The sequence below is a fragment of the Melitaea cinxia genome, chromosome 28 (genome assembly GCF_905220565.1).
Source record: "Melitaea cinxia chromosome 28, ilMelCinx1.1, whole genome shotgun sequence".
NCBI lineage: Eukaryota > Metazoa > Arthropoda > Insecta > Lepidoptera > Nymphalidae > Melitaea > Melitaea cinxia.
In genome coordinates, this window is record NC_059421.1 from 1,006,313 (window position 1) to 1,029,390 (window position 23,078).

Here is a 23,078-nt window from a genome sequence, read left to right on the forward strand (position 1 = left end):
TAAAAAAGTTAAACATTTAAAAAAAGAACAATACTAAAAAAAATGTTTACAACCAATTATACCGAAAGCAATAAAACGCCTAAATGGTAGCAATGAAAAAAAAAAATTAAGGAGTCCAAATACAAAGGAAGCTGTAAAAATTAATGTTCTTAAAAAACGTTACATTTTTAAGCTTGTTAAATACTTTGGTAATGTTGTTCATCACCATAATCTTGAGGAAGTGGAGGAAAGGGACCTTATGGATATTATAAATTTTGTATAAAAATTCCGATGTTTGGCTATGTAACAAAGAATTTCTGATTTTGATTTCACGACAAGTAAAAGGCGACTTAAAGCTTAACAACCTTATCTTTGGACGATAAACATAGTTTAACGTAAATGTACAAAAATAAAATACAAAAAGAGTAATATATAAGTAGAGTCAAATAAGAAGACAATTAGTCGAAGTTAACTAAATACGGATTGTTAGATATAATGGGTGATCATAATGGGTATCAGGTCTGATCTGTGGGTATAATTCAAAAATAAATTGTACCACTCGACGAGTATTACATTTAAAGACATTCGAACATATAATCTTAATAAATTATAGTTTAAAAAAACTAAAAAACCACACTTTTATAGCTAATCGAACTAAAAAGTAGAAAATAATTTTTAATTACAAAGAGTTTATATAACAGTAGTAGAAGATCGAAAAATCAATCGTAATTAATTATTTCAAAATAAAATTATAATAAAATTTAAGTTATTAAGAAAACAATTCAATTCAGAATAAAAAGCGAGGGGTGCATTTTTCTATATTTTCATAACTTTTTATTATGCAAGTGGAGTAATTGTTACATTTAATATATCAAGCCGGATAGTGAGCGATTACAGTAGCTTATAGACGCCTGCAACACCAGAGGCATCGCAAGCGCGTTGCCGACCCTATCCCCAATCCTCCCAGGAGCTCTGGTCACCTTACTCACCAACACAACACTGCTTGAAAGTAGTATTATTTAGCAGTGCTCTTCTGTAAGGTCGAGGTACTACTACCCCAGTCAGGCTGCTTCCATATTTTAAGCAGGAATTTTCTTACTTTGTCCTACCTCAGTTACATTTGAGTTACAGCTTATACTTATTATTAATATACTTATTGTGCGTGTGTATGTCAATAAACTCCTCCTAGATGGCTGGACGGATTTTGATGAAATTTTTTGTGTGAGTTCAAGGATATTCGAGGATGGTTTAGGTTCACAATTTGGTCCACTGGAAAATTTTTGTTTAACTAATTTTTCATTTATAAGTAGTTGTTAATTTTGGAATATTTTACATTGGATCCGGTTGACTGCGCTACCATCGCAGCATCAAATATTAAATATTATTCTATTTTAATTTCAGTTTGTCCCGACAATTGGTGATGCGATTAAATTGAGAAAAATATTTGAAATTTTGTATTATGGCAAAACAACGTTTGCGGGGTCAGCTACTATACTCGTATGTTCCTTTAAATAATTTTTATACTTGTCTAAGTTCAGTTCGTAGATCTTGTATCGAAATACTTTTGCTATCGGCCGAGTAGAATAGCACCACCCTCTTCGTCCCGTGGGGGTCGTAAAAAGTGACCGAGGGATAAACCTGGCTCAAAATCATCAGGGGCCTGGAGAAGGAAAACTTCATTTGAAACCCGGAATGGGGTCTCCGTCAAGCATTCGTGGCGTAGCTCTAAAATGCGAAATATTCCTGCAGCCGAACTGGCTCCACACGTATCGAGTCGTTGCTGTGAGCCTAGCCAGTGAGGTCGAGAGGGTGGCGCAGAGCTTAGACAACTCTGCGTTTTCCTGAAAAGCGTCCTAGGCGACACAGTGTTTGTCTGACACTGTCTAAATCGTCTGCATAGGACTAAGGCCAATGAATGAAAAACATTTTTTAATATCATATCAAAAATCCGTTCCAGCGGGGATCGAACCTGCATCTCCGACTCATCGTGTCGGTGCTTTACACAATTAAGCTATGGAACTAAAGTGAAATATTTTTAAAATATCACATTTTCATGGTATAAAAATCAGCTAGTTACAAACAATAAAACCAAAAAGATTTTATTGCAACTTTTTACTAGAAAATACGAAAAGAATTTTTCCCCGACCTATTTTATTTGGTGATTCGCGTTGATTTTTATTATACCTTTTTAGTGGGAAAGAAACGTCTTGTACACCTGATGGTAGGCTGCCACCGTAGCCTATGGACCGACGTCTGAGACACTAAGGGGGTACCAAAATGTAATTTTTCTAATACCGTTGTTTGTGTTATGTCTAGTATATGATAAAGTATTAACTTACCTCAGATTGTAGTGTTGCTTGTAATTCTTCGTTAAAATTTTTCAATGTTGTAATCTGTAAAAACAAAAAAAAATATTAATTAATTAATAATTTTAGTTTTCATCTTGAGTCGAGATTGTAACAATTAGATATAGAACATTAAGAAATTAAAAATACTACTTCGAAATAATCATAAGCAAGAAGAATTAAAAGAAAATCGCAAGTTATTTGATACTAGCCAAATGCTGACCAATATTTTGTAAGTACTGTTTTCATTGTATTGTTTCATAGCCTATACAAAGGTTTCTAACGCAAATAATATCATAATTAAAAAAAAAATGTGTGTTGAATGTTGTAAACTGCAAAAAAATCGAAACATTATTACGAATTAAGTTTTGTAGAGTTAAGACGATTTTACAAGATTTTGTATATATTATTTTATTTATTTACTAGCTGACCCCGCAAACGTTTTGCCATTTATACTCAGCATTTATATTATTAACCCCCTTAATCCCCACCCCTTCCTATAAATTAGAGGTATAAAAAATAGATGTTGGCCGATTCTCAGACCTACCCGATATGCACATAAAATTTCATTAAAATCGGTCCAGACGTTTCGGAGGAGTATTTTAACTAACATTGTGACACGAGAATTTTATGTATAAGATAAAATAATATGGTTTGGTGCAATAACCTTAGTAACTACAACCAAAGCTCATGGCAAAAGGCAAAGAAATTGCAATAGGCCATACATATTATCACCTTGTTTTAGTTATTACTTCATAAAAATAATTACTGCTGGGTGATTAAAAAAATAAAATAAAAAAAACATGTGCTTTTTATTCCCATTTTTAAGGCATCAAAATAATACCTATATGAAATACCTGTATGAAAGTATTTTCGCGGCAGTCGCATAGACAGATAAAAGATAACACATATCGTTGTTTTTTTTTTTTTTTTTTTTTAATAGCACAACAAAGAGGTTACAATACAGGTACCAAAGAAAAAATTATTATCTATTGTCCTTTCACGTTGAGGAAATAGTCGTGTCGTTTGTAATAATAGGTATTGAGAGCACAGGAAAAGCGTCATCGTTATACATATGTACATAATATTATGGTTGAGGATAGTTCAAAAAAAAAAGTTTTATTCTTGGCCTTTTTTATTGTTTACTGTTTTTTTTATATTATTGAGTGGTGTTTATGTTTATACGTTGAGGTTGTTCATAAAATACTAATTTTTTGTGTTTATTATAATATTACCTTATAAAAAGGATACAAAAAAAACAAGGCAGTCGTATTAGTTACATAAATGTACCTACTTTTTAATATCAAGAATATTATACTAATATTATAAATATAAATGTAAGTTTGTTTGTTAGGCTTTCACGCAAAAACTACTTAGCCGATCGTCATGAAACTTGGTACACATATTCTTGGAGGTATTAGAAATAACATAGGATACTTTTTATTTTAAAAAAGTTCAATGCGAGCGAAGCCGCCCGTAAAAGCTAGTACACAAATAGTATATCAGTGTCAGCCCTACCGTTCAAACTAGCGAACAAAAAACAAACGCACAACCACTTACCATGCGAATAAATTCCACTCTGACCTATTGGCAGTTCGCATTTAAATGTTTTCAAAATTTAAAATTCAAAACGGCCCTCGTGTTTGCTTTGTAATTTTTTTATACATCAATGACAAGGTATATTTCGTTAAGTCGTAAGTGAGAGCCAATCACGTGACACTTCGAAAATTTAAAATGATTTTAGACCAATATTTAAGTTTTTAGGGATTTTTTTTAGATAAACAATGCAACAATAGAGATGACAATCTTAATATATATAAATTACGCGACACATTGTTTGTCCGCAATTGACTCCTAAACTACTTAACCGATTTTAATCAAATTTGCACACCGTGTGCACTTTGATCCTAAAAATTTGAAAAAAAAAAGTTCGCAAAGTCAGCTAGTATTTTATAAACTAATATTTCTCAATAACATTAAAATTAAATTACAAAACTATATCATATAAAACTTTTTCGTTTCCGCGCTAAATTATTCAAAAAAAAAAAAAAAAGAAAAACAAAAGTTGACTAATCGTAATAATTATCTGTAATCTGTCAAAGTGACGTTTGTCGTCAGGTAGCCAGGACTCGGCAGCAAAATAATTTAACATAAACATTCGATTTACATCGAATGTGGGTCGTGGGATTTGAATCACAGATTTATATCTATTTCGATTGACAAATTGTATTTTTTAGGGATGGGAGCGTTGTCCTAGAAAGCGATAATACGATGCCGTAGATTTCTAGATTATGGAAAGAAAAAAATTGGCATAGCCGTCGCCATTTTGAAATTGATTTAAAATGTCTTCAATATCATTTATTTAGAATTCCGAAGTTTGTTTTGAAGTTGCTGATAAAGTTATCTGACATATAACTGTATCCAATAGACTACAGTTTATGATATAGTTTTCTTTTGCCATCAAACTCCACTTAAACACCTGTGGATACAAGTGTTTTTTTTAATGTAACTAGGTCGGCAAACAAGCGTACCGCTCACCTGATGGTAAGCAATCACCGTAGCTTATAGACGCCTGCAACACCAGAAGCATCGCAAACGCGTTTGTGTCCTTATCCCCTATTCCCCCAGGAGCTCTAGTCGCCTTACTCACTACAGGAACACAACACTGCTTGAAAACAGTATTATTTAGCTGTGATCTTCTGTGAAGTCGATGTTACTATCCCAGTCGGGCTGCTCCATATTATAAGCAGAATATTTCCTTATGTGCCCGACCTCAGTTGTGGGTAGTCTATTCGTTGAAACCAAACAGTTTTTTAAAAGTACTATACTGTGGAGTTTCTTACCGATTCTTCTCTGCAGGATCTACATTCCGAATTGGTGGTAGATTCATTATCAGTAGCTTATATACGAGTTAACCTGATCATTATCCGGTGAAACATGCTCATAGAATTTCAAGACTTCTTGAAGTCTAACATTTCTCTTCATACGTAATCTTTATACTAAGTTCTATGACAGTATCCGACGGTTAAGTGTTCATTGTTCTTTGTTACCTTCGTATTCTACTACGAGTATATTTAAGTGATATTTCTATTTACATATATTGGACCTTATAGTTGTAGTTTATTAACTGAGGAGAAACAGGTCCTACTGGCCTATTCTTCCAGTCTATTCGTATCATCATCCATCAAATAGCATTATCCACAACTGGTGATAAGCCGTAAGAATATTGTACAATACGATACGATATGATTCAACCTGTAAAGGGCCATCCATAACTATTCTACTATTCGGGACGGATACAAATACAACAAATAAAAAATCATGAAAATCGGTCCAGCCGTTCTCGAGTTATAAGTGTTCGAACAAACCGACTTCGGTTTATATATTACAAGCCTACCAGGCGAACTTAGTATTGCTTTATTTTTTTTTTCTTGAATATAATAATTACATATATTAAAATAAAATATAGCCTATCTTACAAGTTGGATCAAACTGCACAGGGTGTGCAAATTTGATTAAAATCGTTAGTTAAGTAGTTTAGGGAGTCCATCGCAGACAAACAACGTGACGCGTTATTTAGGGTAAGGTCGCTCAAGTCGTACCCCCTAAGGAAATAATGTTGTAGTATTTAATGCATGCTTGGCTATTTAGTTCAGATCTACCTCATCACAAGACAATTTTTATACGCGACAGCTGGGATATCACCGAGGTACGACTTAGGCGGTAGTACGACTTGAACAATCTTACCCTATATATATATTAAGATTATAGGAAATAGGATAGATAATGATTTTATACATTCATAGTAATATATTAATTTCTTATTTCATCATGCACATGTTTTGTAAAATAAGTCTAATATGAGCGGTTAAAAGCGGGGATAGTACCGAAGCTCATCGCTCGTTTATCAGTTATCAATGTACAAATATGATATACTATCTACCCCGCCAACGGCTATTTCGTTTCGTAGGTGGGGTTCTATACTAATACTTATTTCTCGGTAATGTCTGCTCAAAACATAATGTACGGTAAAAATGCCGAGGACAGCGTTATTACAACTATCGTTAGACATTATGTGGGCGAATAATTGGATTAATCAAAGAAATACAATATACATAATAGCAATCAAAATTTTCCTTTTGATGTGTTTTAACAAATACCTTCTCAATTGATAATTGAATGACGCGTCATTATCTTCAGAATTACCCGACGGTGTTGCAAACTGACGGATGCCACGCCTCGCTTTATTTTTCAATATATATTTTATAAGTATATCGCCATATACATCGATATAAATGAATCGCGAAATATATCACAAGTGCTAAACTCGAAAACGGTTGGGCCAATGCTAATCAATCTAAACAAGTCTAAACTTTGGAGAAGGTACTTGAGAATTAAAAAAAAAAAAAGCGAATGTGCTTTAGACCACACGAAGGAAGTAAAACTTACGAAACGTAACTTTCTCGCTCTCTTTCTATCTTCAGTAACTTATATCTCCCTCTCAACTTCCGTTCGCTTCGCCCGATCACACTTTTTCTTCCTTCCCCACGCATGACAAACGTTTGTATTGGTCATACAGATGTTTGCCGTCTGAGTGTTTGTGTAGTCCTTGTGGGTCTCCCCACCGTGCCTCGGAGAGCAGGTTAAGCTGTCGGTCCCGGTTGTTATCAGCAGAGTTAGAGCAGCGTGGTAGATTAAAAACTCTGATCCTTCTTCTACATGGGGAAAGAGACCTATGGCCAGCAGTGGGATATTACAAACTCAAGCGTAAAATACATATAAAAACGGTCAAATCATTCATACATTATTTTATTAACTGACTTCAAAAAAGGAGGAGGTTACTCAATTTGACCATTTATATATATATATATATATATATATATATATATATATATATATATATATATATATATATATATATTAATGTATGTTCGGGGATAACTTCGTCGTTTATGAACCGATTTTGATAATTCTTTTTTTGTTGGAAAGGCGATATCCTAAAAGTGGTACCATGATAAGGAAACCAGGATCTGATGATGCATTCCTAGAGAAATCGAGGGAAACCCTAGAAAATCCTTAATAACATTTTACTGGGTGTACCGATTTTGATGATTTTTAATTCAATCGAAAGCCGATGTTTATCATGTGGTCACATTTAAATTTCATCGAGATCTGATTACAACTTTTGGAGTAATCTTTGATAACGCGTATTTACTTGACTATTTTTTCGTCTACCTACGTTGTATTACTTGTTTCGTAAGTTTTACTTCAGCCGTGTGGGCTAAAGCACACTCGTTTTTTATCGGTAAAATAATATTAGTGTTCAACTGTTCATCCCCTAAATGCTTCGTGCAATGTGTTCAATGTTTGATTATCGCTTTTGATTCTTTATCTATTCCTTTGTTTACTAAGACTATTATTAAAAGAGATAATATTCGACATATAATACATTTTTTATTCTTTTAACCGTATACATATTATTGTCTAATCTATGTATTATTATGTACAGTTACTACAACAGAGTGGTATGTACACCTATTTCAATGAATAAGTTGTCTAACTTAGAAGCAAACAATTATGTGCATAATTATGTCAAAGTTTATTTTTTAAATCATTATTTTTTTTTACTAAGCGGGTCGTCCGTTTATTTTTCGTTAACCGCGCGATTTTTAAACGAATATAATTATGTTTGCTCTCAAACGAAAAAAAAAAACAGACTGAATTACATATAATGATATAATCACGCCTCTTTCCCGTAGGGGTAGGCAGAGATCACTTCTTTCCACTTGCTACGATCCTTACATACTTTTTTCGCTTCGTCCACTTTCATTATTCCCTTTATAAATGCTCTTCGGTTTAGGGTACTCTTGACCCGGCCTTTTTTCAAGACGTCCCTTATTTGGTCTCGGAACGTCCGCCTAGGTCTACCCCTTCCAACACTTCCATTCACACTCGCCTTATACACTTTTTTCGTCAATCGTTCTTCACTCATTCTCTCGACATGACCAAACCATCTGACCATACCTTTCTCAATTTTTGTCACTACATCTTCTTTCAGACCACAACGTTTCCTTATCTCACTATTTCTTATCCTGTCACTTAGTTTAACTCCTAACATACTTCTTAACGCTCTCATCTCAACTGCATTTATTCTGCTTTCATGTTTCTTCTGCCATATCCAACTTTCACTTTAGTACATGAGTGTCGGAACTAACACCCCCTCATGCACAGGCAAACGAGCCTTGTTAGACACCTTCCGACTGCTCATAAAAGAGTGCAAAGCTCCATTCACCCTGTTTCCTGCATTCACTCTTCTTTCAATATCACTCTCACACTTTCCATCTCTTGTAAACTTTGAACCCAGATACACAAACTCGACAATTTCATCGACAAGTAATACAAAGTAGGTAGGTACACGAAAAAATTGTCAAGTAAATACGAGTTATCAAAGATTCATCATTATCATTACAGCCTATACAGTCCACTACTGGACATAGGCCTCCATAAGTTTACGCCAAAAATAACGTGAACTCATGTGTTTTGCCCATAGTCACCACGCTGGGCAGGTGGGTTGGTGACCGCAGTACTGGCTTTGTCGCACCGAAGACGCTGCTGCCCGTCTTCGGCCTGTGTATTTCAAAGCCAGCAGTTGGATGGTTATCCCGCCATCGGTCGGCTTCTTAAGTTCCAAGGTGTTTGTGGAACCTTGTTATCCCTTAGTCGCCTCTTACGACACCCACGGGAAGAGAAGGGGTGGCTAAATTCTTTAGTGCCGTAGCCACACAGCACAGTGCCGTAGCCACACAGCACAAGATTACTCAAAAAGTAGTCAGCAGATCTCAATCAAATTTAAATGGTAACAAGACAGGGATGAGCTTTCGATGAAAACAAGAATCATCAAAATCGTTATAACCAGTAAAAAATTATAAGGTACGATACGACATTTCAACAACAATTGAAGTTTCAAAAAAAGAAAAGATTTTTTTTTTATAAATCAACCAGCTTTACCCTGCTCGCGTTGCAAACCTTTTTTTAGTCGTACCAACTCAGAAAGCTTTGCATGCATAAAACTATTGCTGTAGATCCGTTATACTCAAACTGCGACCCGCGGGCCGCGTGTGGCCCGCCGGGCTCTTGTTGTTGGCCCACCTGAAGTTACCAATTTATTGTAAACCAATTAGAATTTTGTATCCATTAGAAAACGGGCGTTCGGATCAAAAATAGTGAGACGATACAAATTGTAATTACTCTAAGTGGTTCGATGAGTTCATTGATTTTAAAAACGACACTAATCTTGAAGTTTTGTTTATAGAAAAAAAGGGAAAAATAGAGAATATGTAGAATTTTTGAGTACCAAAAGTATAAAAACGTCCAAAGATGTGCCCAAATCCTACTAACATTTTTTGGATCTACATATGTGTGCGAATCGTCTTTTTCAAAAATAAAATACACAGGAGGACGTTTATAGAAAAAAACTTACAGACTCTCATCAGGAAGATGTAATAAGGATAGCATGTAGCGCTAAACCAGACCTTAAAAAAGTTTTAAAAAGTGTTCATAAATACAAAAATCGCATTAAAATACGTAAAAATCTATATATATCTTTGTCAAAACTTATTTTTTCATTTATAAAGTAACTACATTATTAACTTGGAATTTCGTTTTAACCTAAATAGTTTTTGCTTGCGGCCCGTGACACCATGACTGAAACGCGTTTGTGGCCCCTATAAAAAAATGGTTGAGTACGGCTGCTGTAGATCATGACATGATGAAATGCATAGTTTACGATTCTATAAAGGACATACAGACAAACATTCATTTATATATATATGGATGAGAATAATAATAAAAGAATGCGAGCCATCACGTGACGGCTGGCAGATGTGAAACGTTTAATAAATATTTATTTTCTTTATATACAAATATTTTTAATTCAAAAATTTCTTTAAAATCGCGACAACTCAATTATTATATAGTATATATATTCCATTATATATAATTATATAGTACGTATATTCCATTATATAGCGGCCTGCATCGCCATGCTAATAATATAATAATCTACCCTCGCCTATACATGTTTCACATCAATAAAAATGATCAAACCTTTTAGTTTATTAATATAGATAACTATACACAACCACATATTGATCAAACACATGACAGATGACTAATATTATATTACAACAAAAATTAATCGTTGCACCAAATCGGATTTTTTTATGCTTGTTATTGTTAGGACAAAGTTTAGATAAAGGGAAAATAAAAAAAAAATCATATATCCAGGAAAGGGAATATGGTGCTACGCGATTGGCGTTGAGCTACTTTTTATTCATTATTTACATACTAGTTTCACCCACGTTAATTTGATGAAAAAGCATACTAAGATATTATATAGCCTACTAGCTGTGCCAGCGACTTCGTCCGCGTGGAAATAAAAATAAAAATCATGGTTCAGTTCACAGTTACAAAATACTCCTTATTTAAACTCCTTATTATATCAGCCATCTGCCAGTGAAAGTCCCGTCAAAATTCGTCCAGCCGTTTCAGAGATTAGTTGGAACAAACAGACATACAAACAGACAAAAATTGTAAAGAATGTTATTTTGGTATATGTACTTTATATACTTCCATATAAGCTAATATATAGCTATAAGTTGTTTAAAAATTACAAACAGACACTTCAATTTTATTTATTTGTATATACTTTCTCTTTAAATGGAATATCCAACACTAAAATAATTGTTCAATTCGAACAAGTAGTTCCTGAGATTTGCGCATCAAACAAACAAACTCTTAAGCTATAAGCTATACACAGAAATCATCAACACAAATGTCCGTTATTTTGTTACATTTTCAAAATAAGTTTTAATACCAGAAAACATTAACTACATCATCATCATCATCATCATTGTCACAGCCTATACAGTCCAACTGCTGACCACAGGCGTCCACAAGTTTACGCTAAAAATAATGTGAACTCATGTGTTTTGCCCATAGTCACCACGCTGGGCAGGCGGGTTGGTGACCGCAGGACATTAACTACAATTAACAAAAAAAAATCATGGTCACCCGTGACCATGGTTGCTGTGAAGTATCCGAAACGTCAGGCATCTAAAAAAACTTAATAAAACGTGATAAAATCTGAAAGAGTTGTTTCATTATAATGAGTGAAATTGGCATAAACATTAGAAAAAAAAAAAAAAAAGTTTTAATTAGTAGTTTTAAAACAAATATTATTGATATTTATATATGAGATCATATTAATAGTTGTATGGAAGAGATTACTATATAATATAGTTAGCAGTAAGGAAACTTTTGTACATTCCCATTTACATGTCTTAACTTACTTATTCCATAAATCCATTTCTGTTTTTATAATTTGTTTAAAGTTTGTTATCTCAACCGCTCTGAACAATCTCCTTTATATATTGCCTATTCTATGTGACAATGGCAAAATCATTTGTGATGTTTTGGCACTATTGCAAGCCATTACACAAAAGAACAGAACAGATAAGTCAATTAAAAAAACAAATAATAAGGTAAAGCATATGCTTAGCAGTACACCTTAGAAATGAGAGGTACTAATTTATATAGTATTTCATTGTATTTTATAGCATTTCAGAATTGACCTTGCCATTATCTAATATATAAAAATCTCGTATTACACAGTGTTTGTTACAGAACTCCTTCCAAACGGTGTCAATAATTATTATGAAATATATTTAGTATTTGAGAATAGATCGTAGGTTATTTTTTTATCCCTAGGTGATAATAGAGTCCAATTTTCCATATCTATATGGCACAACCATGGTTTTCTACACAGGTCTTGCAACAACAGTATTGGCGGTACGTTGACTTGATGGTTGCGCTTCGTGTTCCTTTCAATTTATGACTGCCAGAAGCATGACGATGGGCATATGGCATTATCTTAGCCTTTAGAATTTAATTTAATTAAATGAATAATTTAAATTTCGAATCATCATTACAGCCTATACAGTCCACTGCTGGACATAGGCCTCCACAAGTTTACGTCAAAAATAACGTGAACTCATGTGTTTTGCCCATATTCACCACGCTGGGCAGGCGGGTTGGTGACCGCAGTACTGGCTTTGTCGCACCAAAGACGCTGCTGCCCGTCTTCGGCCTGTGTATTTCAAAGCCAGCAGTTGGATGGCTATCCCGCCATCGGTCGGCCTCTTAAGTTCCAAGATGGTTGTGGAACCTTGTTATCCCTTAGTCGCCTCTTACGACACCCACGGGAAGAGAGGGGGTGGCTAAATTTTTTAGTGCCGTAGCCACACAAATTTCGAATAGGTTTTACAAATAAGCTAGCTTTATTCTTGCAGCTTAGAACATGTGGATTATTAGATTTTGGCTGTCCCGTTTTTCTCTTCTCTCCTGTCAAAATATAGGTCATATCACTCTGTGACAATGCAACAAGGTGAAAGAATGTAAAAAGTCTGTTTAGTAGTTTCTGAGTCTATACACTACAAACATTCAAAATAAAATTCTTTTTTCTTTTATATAAATCTAGTAAAGAAAAAAAATATGACAAAATTAAACAAAATAATAATAGAAAAAAAATTAAGATGTTAGTTAAAATAATTTAACTTAAGATTAATACTTAAATAATTAAAAAAGTTATTGGGAGGCTTCCTCAAGTTCCCATTTGTGGTAAACACAAGAAATATTTCTAAAAAATAATTTTAATTCTTGTTCATTATCCATATTTATAAATATATATTTATAATTATATTTAATTCTTGTTCATTATCCATATTTATAAATATATTTATATGGGAAGTATTATCAAGTGAATATAAAAATAAAATTTTATCCCAATCTTAAGAACAATATACCATTTTGAATTGTTATTTAACCTTCAACCATTTTTTGTTTGTTTTTTTTTTAAGTTAGTAAACGATAAATAGATGTTGTTAATAGATGAAAACAATTTCAAAGCATTTTTTTTTAAATACAATTTATAATGATCAAGGAGAGATAATTATTCAGCATACTGCAGTCTTAAATAAGTTATTATTACGACAACATAACCTAACAAACAGCTGTCAAATTATAACTATGACTTCATTTTATAGTAAACTGACCTCGAGTTCTTGTTGGCGGCATTTATCTTCTAGATCCTTCACTGAAGATTCTGTCTTCGTCACTTCATCGCTATTACTCTGTGCAACACCCTCAGATAACACCTCTGTAGCGAAATTACTTATCTGGCCTTTTAAACTGTTTAAACTTTGATTTAAATTAAGCCACGACATTTTTAACAAAAGTCACAACAACAACAGTCAGGGTCACATATCACGGGTAAATGTTTGGCATCGAAATATTAAAGAAATACCGATGTAAACAATAAATAATTCGCATTATTTTGCTATTGACAGGACTATGTCTAGTTGGCAAAACAAGTCGCAATTTGACGTTTGTTTAACATTTTTGTTTGTTTATTTTTTTCAAGTCAACAAATTAAATATACTTCTTAGTTCTTACTAATAAAACATTTATTTAATAAATTTACATTATCTCATGTCTAACATGAGCAAAAGTATAATTAAAATCAATTCCCTATTTGTTGGCTTGTAAATGGAAAGCGATGACTGTTATAAATTTTTCGTAAAAACTAAACGTTGCTTATTTTTTTTAATTATATAATTTACTACGAGACTAAAAACTACTTTCGTGAGTAAAATTAATATAGGTACTATAAAGTAGCTTAATTTATTTTAAACAAGAAAGTTTTAAAATTTAATTTATTATTGCACACTATATATATTATCTTCTTTCGCATATCATTGCTTCATATGCGAAGGAAGATAATTATGTAGATGTACATGGAGTTTTTGTAAGCGTTCGAATCAGAAATGAAGAAATTTATTTATGCTTTAATAACCGAACGACGTTCATAAAGTGTGTCTGTGTGTAATTCACACTGGGCAGAAGTGAAACTTTTAAAAAGTAGCCAGTACCTACGAGATATTTTTTTCCACCGAGATAATAAAATACTGTGCAATGTATTCTTGCTCATTCTCTCCTATACATTTATGTCTTGTTTTTTATTTGTTTGTTTCTTTATCGTGACGAATTTTCGTTACATTGAGTTTCAAATCACAACGATAGTAAAAAAATTTCATTTCAAAAAACCAATTGGAACAAAAAGATGACTTTATATCTAGTAACATTATCTTTCAATCAATGGCGAAATAGAAAAATAATTTTCTATAGAGAAACCAAAATAGCATTTATCAGAGCATACTTCATCCTAGCCAAAATAACCAAGTTCATAGCGTCATGAAATGATGAAAGTGAAGTATACCATAGAAACCATAGATGCTAGAATGGTAGTTCCACACCGGAAAACCCAGTGTGGACAGACAGACATACATTCTTAAACTATTTGAAAGATTAGGATTCCGTGAGGGAGGTTCGACTATTAGTCGTTTTAAGAGGAAGTAATCCAGTACGTAAGACATTAATCACAACCAGGGTTTAAAACCAGTCAACTCTACTTGGTTTTTTATTTTTATTTTAAAACTGGTTCTTAAATATGTACCTAGTAGTCATTACAAACTTTAAAAATCTACTTTAATCCAAAAAGATTCTATGTAGAGGCGGAATACTGACGAATATTAGATTTTCTAATTATTGAGAATAGTGCTGCCATCTCTAGAAATTTTGATATTCAAATTAAATTAAGAATAAACTCTTCGTAAATAATTTTTATTTTAGTTGTAATTATTGGAAACCAGATGTGTAGCTGCTTACAGAATTATGTATCAAACTAATTAAACCAATGGTAGTATAAAATTCATTTACTAAAATCATAGACTACGGCATCCATTACGCCATCATGGCCGTTTTGAAATGACATTTCTGTTGGTGCTTTGACATAGTGTCATTTATCTATTCTATATTGCGATATTTTATATTATTTTACAGTAAATATTATTAAAAACATTACCTGTACATTTATTAAAGATTACACGTAGCATTATAATATATATTTTGATGTAAATTGTGTGTTGAAAATGGCAAAGAATTTTGTGAATATTAAAGAGTTGAAAACGTATACAAAATCTTTTAATAAGGGAAAGGCGGTAATTAAAAACAATGAAATTGAGAATAATTTTCACAATACTAAAGTTCCTTTAAGTACTCAGAACGCTGTTAAGTATCTTCTAGATGGAACGTTAAGGTTACGAGTCTGTAGGTACTGTCTTAGCGTCACCAGCGGTTTATCTGAACTTGACGAGATTCTTGTGCTAGCGGTCAATGACTCGCTCCATGAAGTTACCATAAGAGACATGATCGCCAGCTTTCATCCTTATAAGGTAATATAACATTACACACGATTTACCCGCGCTTATTATATTAGCTACTGTGTTGCTACCGTATTAAAGAATAAAGCCACCCCCTCTCTTCCCGTGGGTGTGGTAAGAGGCGACTAAGGGATAACACAGTTCCGCTACCACCTTGGAACTTAAAAAGCCGACCAGTGGCGGGATAACCATCCAACTGCTGGCTTTGAAATACACAGGCCGAAGACGGGCAGCAGCGTCTTCGGTGCGACAAAGCCAGCCCTGCGGTCACCAACCCGCCTGCCCAGCGTGGTGACTATGGGCAAAACACATGAGTTCACGTTGTTTTTGGCGTGAACTCGTGGAGGCCTATGTCAAGCAGTGGACTGTATAGGCTGTAATGATTATATTAGCAGTAGATCAGCATTTTGTTCTCCATTACTTTTGCTATTATAGTTACCAGAGACCAATATTAGTACAAGCAAACCCAACTCGAACCACTAGTATGGCATGGTATTTAAAATTCTTCTACAAGTCATTATTATATTGACATACTTATATAGAGTGAGACATTAGAGTGGTCACAGCAACTGGCTTTTGTACTACTAATTGCAGGTTCGATCTCTGCTTTTTAACCGACTTCCAAAAAAGGAGGATTCTCAATTCTTTTGTTTTTTTTTGTATGTATGTTACTCCAGAACTTTTGACTGGGTGAACATTTAAATTTCATCGAGATCTAATTACAACTTTTTCAGTAATCTTTGATAATGCATATTTACATGACTAGTTTTTCGTCTTCCTACATTGTATTACTGGTTGATGTAATTGAAGTTGTTTTTTTTTTTTCGTTTGCAAGCAAATACAATAACTATACAATTTTTAAATATAATACTGGTGATAAATCCCAGTGATGACCATTGAGTGTGAGGTGTTTATTTACTTATTATTTATTTATATATTCTACATAAGAGAAAAAGACCTATACCTAGCAGTGGGATATTATAGGCTGAATGTGCAAATGATGTATAATTAGCAAACAATGACAACTTTTAATTCATTGAAATATTTATGTTCCATATCCACCACGCTGTTCCACTGTCGGTTGGCGGATATATTCCCTACTATGAGTAATGCTTGCAATCAGGTATCTATGATAACAACCGGGACCGACGGCTTGACATTCTCTTCGAGACATAGTAGTGAGACCCACAAAGACAGAGGTCCAAACTGGAAAGAAATATTTGTACAAATGAAATATCAATTCCGAGCGGGAAACCCGCAAACCTTTGATGTTTTAGGTGACTACTAGCACCACTACACCAGAGCAGTTGAATATAGATCATTAATCGTTCATCATCGTTCATCACTTCAGCCTAATACAGACCAGTGCTGGAAAATGGCGTGAACTCATGTGTTTTGCCCTTAGTCACCACGCTGGGCAGGTGGGTCGGTGACTGCAAGGCTGGCTTTGTCGCACTGAAGACGCTGCTGCCCGTCTTCGGCGTGTATATTTCAAAACCAGCAGTTGGATGGCTATCCCACCATCGGTCGGCTTTTCAAGTTCCAACGTGGGAGTGGAACTGTGTTATCCCTTAGTTGCCTCTTACGACGCCCACAGGAAGAGAGGGGGTGGCTATATTCTTACTGCCGTAGCCACACAGCAAATCATTCACACTTATTAAATTTATAACTTTTTTAAATTCCAGGTTTCCGAAGATCGTCATTTTCCAAACAAAATATGTTCAGATTGTCTCACTCATACCATCGGTTGTTATCTATTTGCCCAGCAGTGCGAAAGATCGGAAAGAGCTTTACGTAATTGTTTCGACGACATGTACGATAAGCTTGAAAAGCTTGACCCTCTCGAACCTGTTAGAAAAAGGGGTAAAAGGAAAACGAACCTCAACCATAACATACTTTACACAGAACATGAAGACGTAATCAATTATGCCGAACCAATAATTAATTTAATCAATGTCGATTTGATACCACCGAGCGACGATAAAATAAGCGAACTGGAATGCCAAAAATGCGCTCAAGTACTACCGAGTACAGAATCTTTGCTAAACCACGAAAAATCCCATCCGAAATCGATGTGGTATAACTGTCGTTTGTGCGGTAAATCTTTTGTCAAACAGTTTCATCTGCGGAAACATTTGAAAGAAAATCATATTCCCGGAGAGGAAATTGATCAAAATATAACCAATGAGCCTTTCAAATGTAACACATGTGGTGTTTCTAATAAAACTTTAGTCGATCATCTACAGCATATTGAGAAACACAAGTTTAAAGAAACATTCCAAAATATAATTGAGCGTAGAACAGACGACATGTGTTCTGTTTGTATGAATAAGTGTTCTAGAATGGTGGATTTGAGTGAGGTCATACATTTACATGGCGGGTATCCCGAATTAACAGGGGATAAGACTATCAAAAGTATTTTACGTACATCTATACCAGAAGTAAGTATTTTGTTTTAATTATGATTAACTTTAATTTGTTTAAAAAGTAACAGTATAAGATAGATTTTAACAATTTTATATTTACAGTTTTAAAATTAAGAACAATTTAGTATTTGCATTTAATGCCACTTGGTGTATATTATAGTAGATTATTTATGATACATAAATACTTCATACTCAATGGCTCCAATGTTGTGAGTCAAGAGCTTAGAAAAACACAACATTATTATAAGAACAGAACAGAACAGAACAAACATCTATGTATCCTATACAGACACATACCTGACTAGCCTGTTGGCGCAGTTTGTACCCTGCTTTCTGCTCCGAGGGTTGTGGGTTCGATTCCCACCCCGAGTCTGGGTGTAATATAAATATTTCTTCATATATTTATATATGTATTATTTATAAGTAAGTTTGTCGAAAAAAAACATGTAGCTATACCAGTCGGCTGTTACCTATAACACAAGCATTAAGTTGCTTACTTTAGGTAAAGACGATCGTGTGTGTGTATTGTGTAGATATTTATTATTTATTTATTTACATAAGTCATATGCTGGGACAACTTTTTTATATATATAAGTAGGTCGGCAAACAAGCGTACGGCTCACTTGATTGTATGTAATTACCGTAGCTTATAGGCGTCTGACGTCGCCCAAGGATGTCGTGGTAGTGTGCGAAAGCGATCTCAATGTGGTGGAATAATACTGCTTGAAAGCAGTATTATTTTAATTTTGCTGTCCTTGGTTTAATTTAAATACACTGATAACTAATAATTTTGACACAACACAATTTTTTCTACCAAGGCCGTACCTACAGTGGGGGCAAGGTGGAGCATTTACGTGGGGTAAACTAACCTGACTCAAAGCTTATGAATATTTTAGATTTTATTGAAAAAAAAATTAGGTAGATTTAGCCAAAAACTCCACAAGCTCTAATTGAAGTAGTGTGAATATTGAAAGTAAATGAAAAGTTGCAGTAAATAAAAATCATTTTCAACTTCTGCAACTTATTGACATTTATTTGTTAAAATTCTGCGAACATCCATGTTTTCTACATTAATTACAAACAATTGGGTTTTCTCACTGCATCACAGTATACATACAGTTTTATTAACAGTATGAAAATATTTTAAAATGTGTATTGTACTGTATACATTATGTATTACACTAATGTTGATAAATGAATGAATTTTTCTAGAAAACATATCGGGAATTAATGTTTCCGAAAAAGGCTACAATTTTAAGACCAACCAAAAAATTTAGTCAAATAAAACAAAATTCTTCCATAATGCACAACTTAAATCACAAATCATTTTTATTTCCTCTACCAAAAGTAATTGATAATGATGCTATTGAATGCAAAGACCTGAAAAATCCTAAAAGAAAGACTCCTGAAAGCATTAAACACATTGAACTTATATTTCCACCAAATATCTCTGATAGTGTACAGTTGACAAAAAGGGATCAACAAAAGCATAAATTTAATGCAGATAAAATAATTGATGAAAATGTAAAAGATAAAATAAGATCTTGCAAAGTATGTTGGGTCTTTAATAAGGCTACTTGTAAAACATGCTTAGAAGCATCAAAAGCAATAGAAATGGAAGAAAGTCTTCCAAAGAATCCACTTAAAGTAATGGTTAAATGTAGTCTTTGTTGGATATTCAAGAAAGCAGGCCAATGTAATTTTTGCAAAAGAATTGTAGTTACTTCTGGTGTTGTCAAATATTTGGATGATAAAAAGTCTGAGACAAATAGACAAACCACAACAGTACAGAATCAAGAAAAGTTATGGCAACGTAATGTTTGCCTAACAAATAATATAAAAAGACTTACATGCATATGTTGTGAAGTAATAAAGACTCAAGTTGAAAAGACTAATTTCCAATTTTGAAACAATTCTTTTAATAAAGAACTTAGATTCAAAACTAGTGAAGAAAGTATACAATCTAATGTCCTTCAAGATTGTGGTAAAAATAAAAGTGCTAATATTTCACAAATACTTGATACAACTGCAGATGTAAAGACAGACAAAGAATCTAAAGATGAACTAATGGATATAGAATGTGATTTAAATACTTATAATTATGATTCAAAAGAAAATATAGAAACAATGGATACATTTGATAATGATAATCATATGATTGAAACAGTAACAAATCTAGAAACTAAGTTTGTGACAAAAATTGATGGTGTGATGAACTTAAATACTTTCCTGATATAATGAAATACTTTTACATTTAATTAGGCTTAAGAAATTCAGATATTAGATCACGAAAATCTTTTAAACGAATATTTACTGCAGTATAAAAATACTTCAATCACGTTATTGAAGATATTAGCTATATTTATTTTAACAAGTGTATATAAGTAGACAATTTTCAAGATTTGGTCATCTTCACATTTTTTTAAACCGTGTCTAATATAATGGAGATTTCTAAAAGTACTCTTAAGTCTGTGATGTGGATAGAATTGTGGAAAAATGAACTTGACTAGCTTTGAAACTTATCTCCTGATAATTTTTTCATATTTTCGTCATATATTTAACTTTTAAATGATTAGACTTAATCATATGTTTAGGTACACTGAATAGTTTTTATGAATATGCCCATATCCCTGCTTTTTTATTATTTATTTAAAAAAGTTTTATTTTTTGTTGCAGATTACACTTGATACCTACACAGGAACAAAAATTTGTGATTCGTGTCTAAACAACGCGATAACGTCTCACATGTTTATAGTTAAAGTTAATTATATTAGAAATAGGCTGCACACGTGTGTTAGTCTAATGTTAGGTAATTTAGATAATATCGATCCAAAAAATAATATTATGGTAGAAATATCTCAACAAACAATACTTCCTTCGTTTAAAGTCGAGGACGATTTGTTAGAAAACGATGACAAAAAAATGAAAATAGAGGTCCTCGAAGACGAATTTAGAATAAGTTCAGAATCGGAAAGCGATTTCGATGAACTAGAAAAATCGGAAAACAACGAAATATTAGAAAATCCCGCTAAAAATGTCACTAAAACGTACGTAAATAAGAAGTTAGTAAACGGTTACCAAATTAAATACGAGGCTGAAAATGTGTTTGATGATATATGTAGCGAATTTTTAACGTTTAAAAAGAAAAAAAATACGCGTAAATACACTCTTAGATGTAAGTACACTTGTCCGTTCTGTAATAAACATTTCATATCAGATTATTTCCTCAAAAAACATATATTGAAACACGTTCACAAAAAAGTGCAGTGTGATTTGTGTGATAAAAAATTTAAATCGAAGTTTTACCTATTCGAACATAAAAAAATGGTACACGTTCAGAAACACGAAAACTTTATCAGTTGCAAAGTTTGCGGAAGGTCATTTTTGAGCATAAATAAAATAAAGTCACACCAAAAATGTCACAAAATGAAACGGTGTCAGTTGTGTGACAAAAATTTCAAGTCACAGAAACATTACGACGTACACATGCAAAGACATGCTGTTAAATTTAACATGCACAAAGATAGAGACGTCCAAACATGTAGTTTTTGCGAAAAGGCTTGTCCGAACGAAAATGAACTTTCACTGCATGTGAATAAGATTCATCTTCAAATTAAACCTTATAGTTGTGACATGTGCGATAAACAGTTTTACACTGAGTACAATTTGACAAGTCACAAAAAATTGCATAGTTTATTCTCGAAAGAATCTTGTGTATTTTGCAATAAAGTTTTTAAATGTAGGAAAGATTTAGTTGTCCATGTTAGGAAACATATCGGATCTAAGCCACATCAGTGTCCCGTGTGTAGAAAATCATTTTATTCAGATAGTAAAATGAAAAGACACATGATTGTTTTCCATGGGGGTAAATATTGCTGTCGCCTTTGCAAATCCGTGTTGCCTAGTCAAATAGATCTTAAAACTCATATAAACGTTGTACACAGTACAATGTAGCATTTGAATATACTTTTTTTTATGAAAAAGTTCGTATAAAAATATTTTTTCATAATAATATTGTGCCTATTACAGTCTAGCAAAATGTTAGCGAAATTAGTAAGATAGTTTCAATAAAATTATCTTCTAAAAGATACATTTTTTTATGAATTTTTATTTTTAACTTTTTTTTTAGTCCTAAGAACACTAATTAATTGAACTTTTTTTGGTATAATTTTTAAAGTTTGTTTATATCCATGGTAATGGGTCATAGTTAGATTATTAATTGATGCGTCAAAGGAGTACTTATGCTAAATGAAATTTAGGAATTTTCTGTGTACAGATAAACAAAAACAGCTCGAAAAATCTTAATAATATATTTTTAAAACTATTTTAAATTTTCTAAACCTATAAATTTTATTAAAATGTCTTAGCATTATCAACACCTTTTCCTTAGAAACTCCGATGTTAACCTACGAAAAATCTAGATGGCGTAGTATTCCTTTGATGTGTCATTTACATATTTAAAATTTTAAGATTTGTTTCAACCAAATTACTTGAATAAGTATTTTCTTGATTGTACACAAAAAAGAAATGTAAATAATAACAAAATTATAGTGGTTGCAACAAATATTTTATTTTAAGCACAATGTTAAACTTGTTATGTAATAATGTACTATTATTAAGATATAAATAAATTATATAATAATAACAACTTGTTTTATTTGATACAATGTTTTAATTTTAACAAAATTTGCTTTTTTTTCGAGTTGGCTTCAAAAGTACTTCTGAATGGTCATTTTACAAATCGAAATTGAAAATTGTATTAGTTGCTGCAAAGAAGAATCGGCAAGAAAGTCTACAAGTATTTACAATTTTTTATTACTAAAAAAATGTTTTATTTCAACTAATATACAGTAGTATACTACTTTTGGATCCAAAGGTGTTAGATTGGAGTTTGCAAAAAAAAAAACTGTCATAAACTAGATTAGTAATATCATGAGTGAAATACAGCGCCACTATCACACACAACTATATCAGTAACTACCTAACCCCTC

At 32.8% G+C, this 23,078-nt stretch overlaps 2 protein-coding genes across 2 annotated transcripts in view; one reads left to right on the top strand and one right to left on the bottom strand.

Moving 5' to 3' along the window:
- Nucleotides 1-13,750, bottom strand: part of LOC123667608 (thyroid receptor-interacting protein 11-like) — a 65,032-nt gene extending 51,282 nt beyond the window's left edge. The window contains exons 1-2 of the mRNA XM_045601481.1: nt 13,436-13,750; nt 2,319-2,372 (exon numbers count right to left, since the gene is read on the bottom strand). Coding sequence (XP_045457437.1) covers nt 2,319-2,372; nt 13,436-13,606 — 225 coding nt within the window. The 5' untranslated portion in view covers nt 13,607-13,750. The remainder of the gene's footprint in view (nt 1-2,318; nt 2,373-13,435) is intronic.
- Nucleotides 13,751-15,370: 1,620 nt separating this feature from the next.
- On the top strand, nt 15,371-22,732 carry LOC123667385 (zinc finger protein 197-like). Its single transcript, XM_045601294.1, has 3 exons — nt 15,371-15,673; nt 17,347-18,102; nt 20,764-22,732. Exons 1-3 carry the CDS (start codon nt 15,371-15,373, stop codon nt 22,039-22,041), a joined length of 2,337 nt encoding a protein of 778 aa, XP_045457250.1. The 3' UTR covers nt 22,042-22,732.
- The last annotated feature ends 346 nt before the right edge of the window (nt 22,733-23,078 follow it).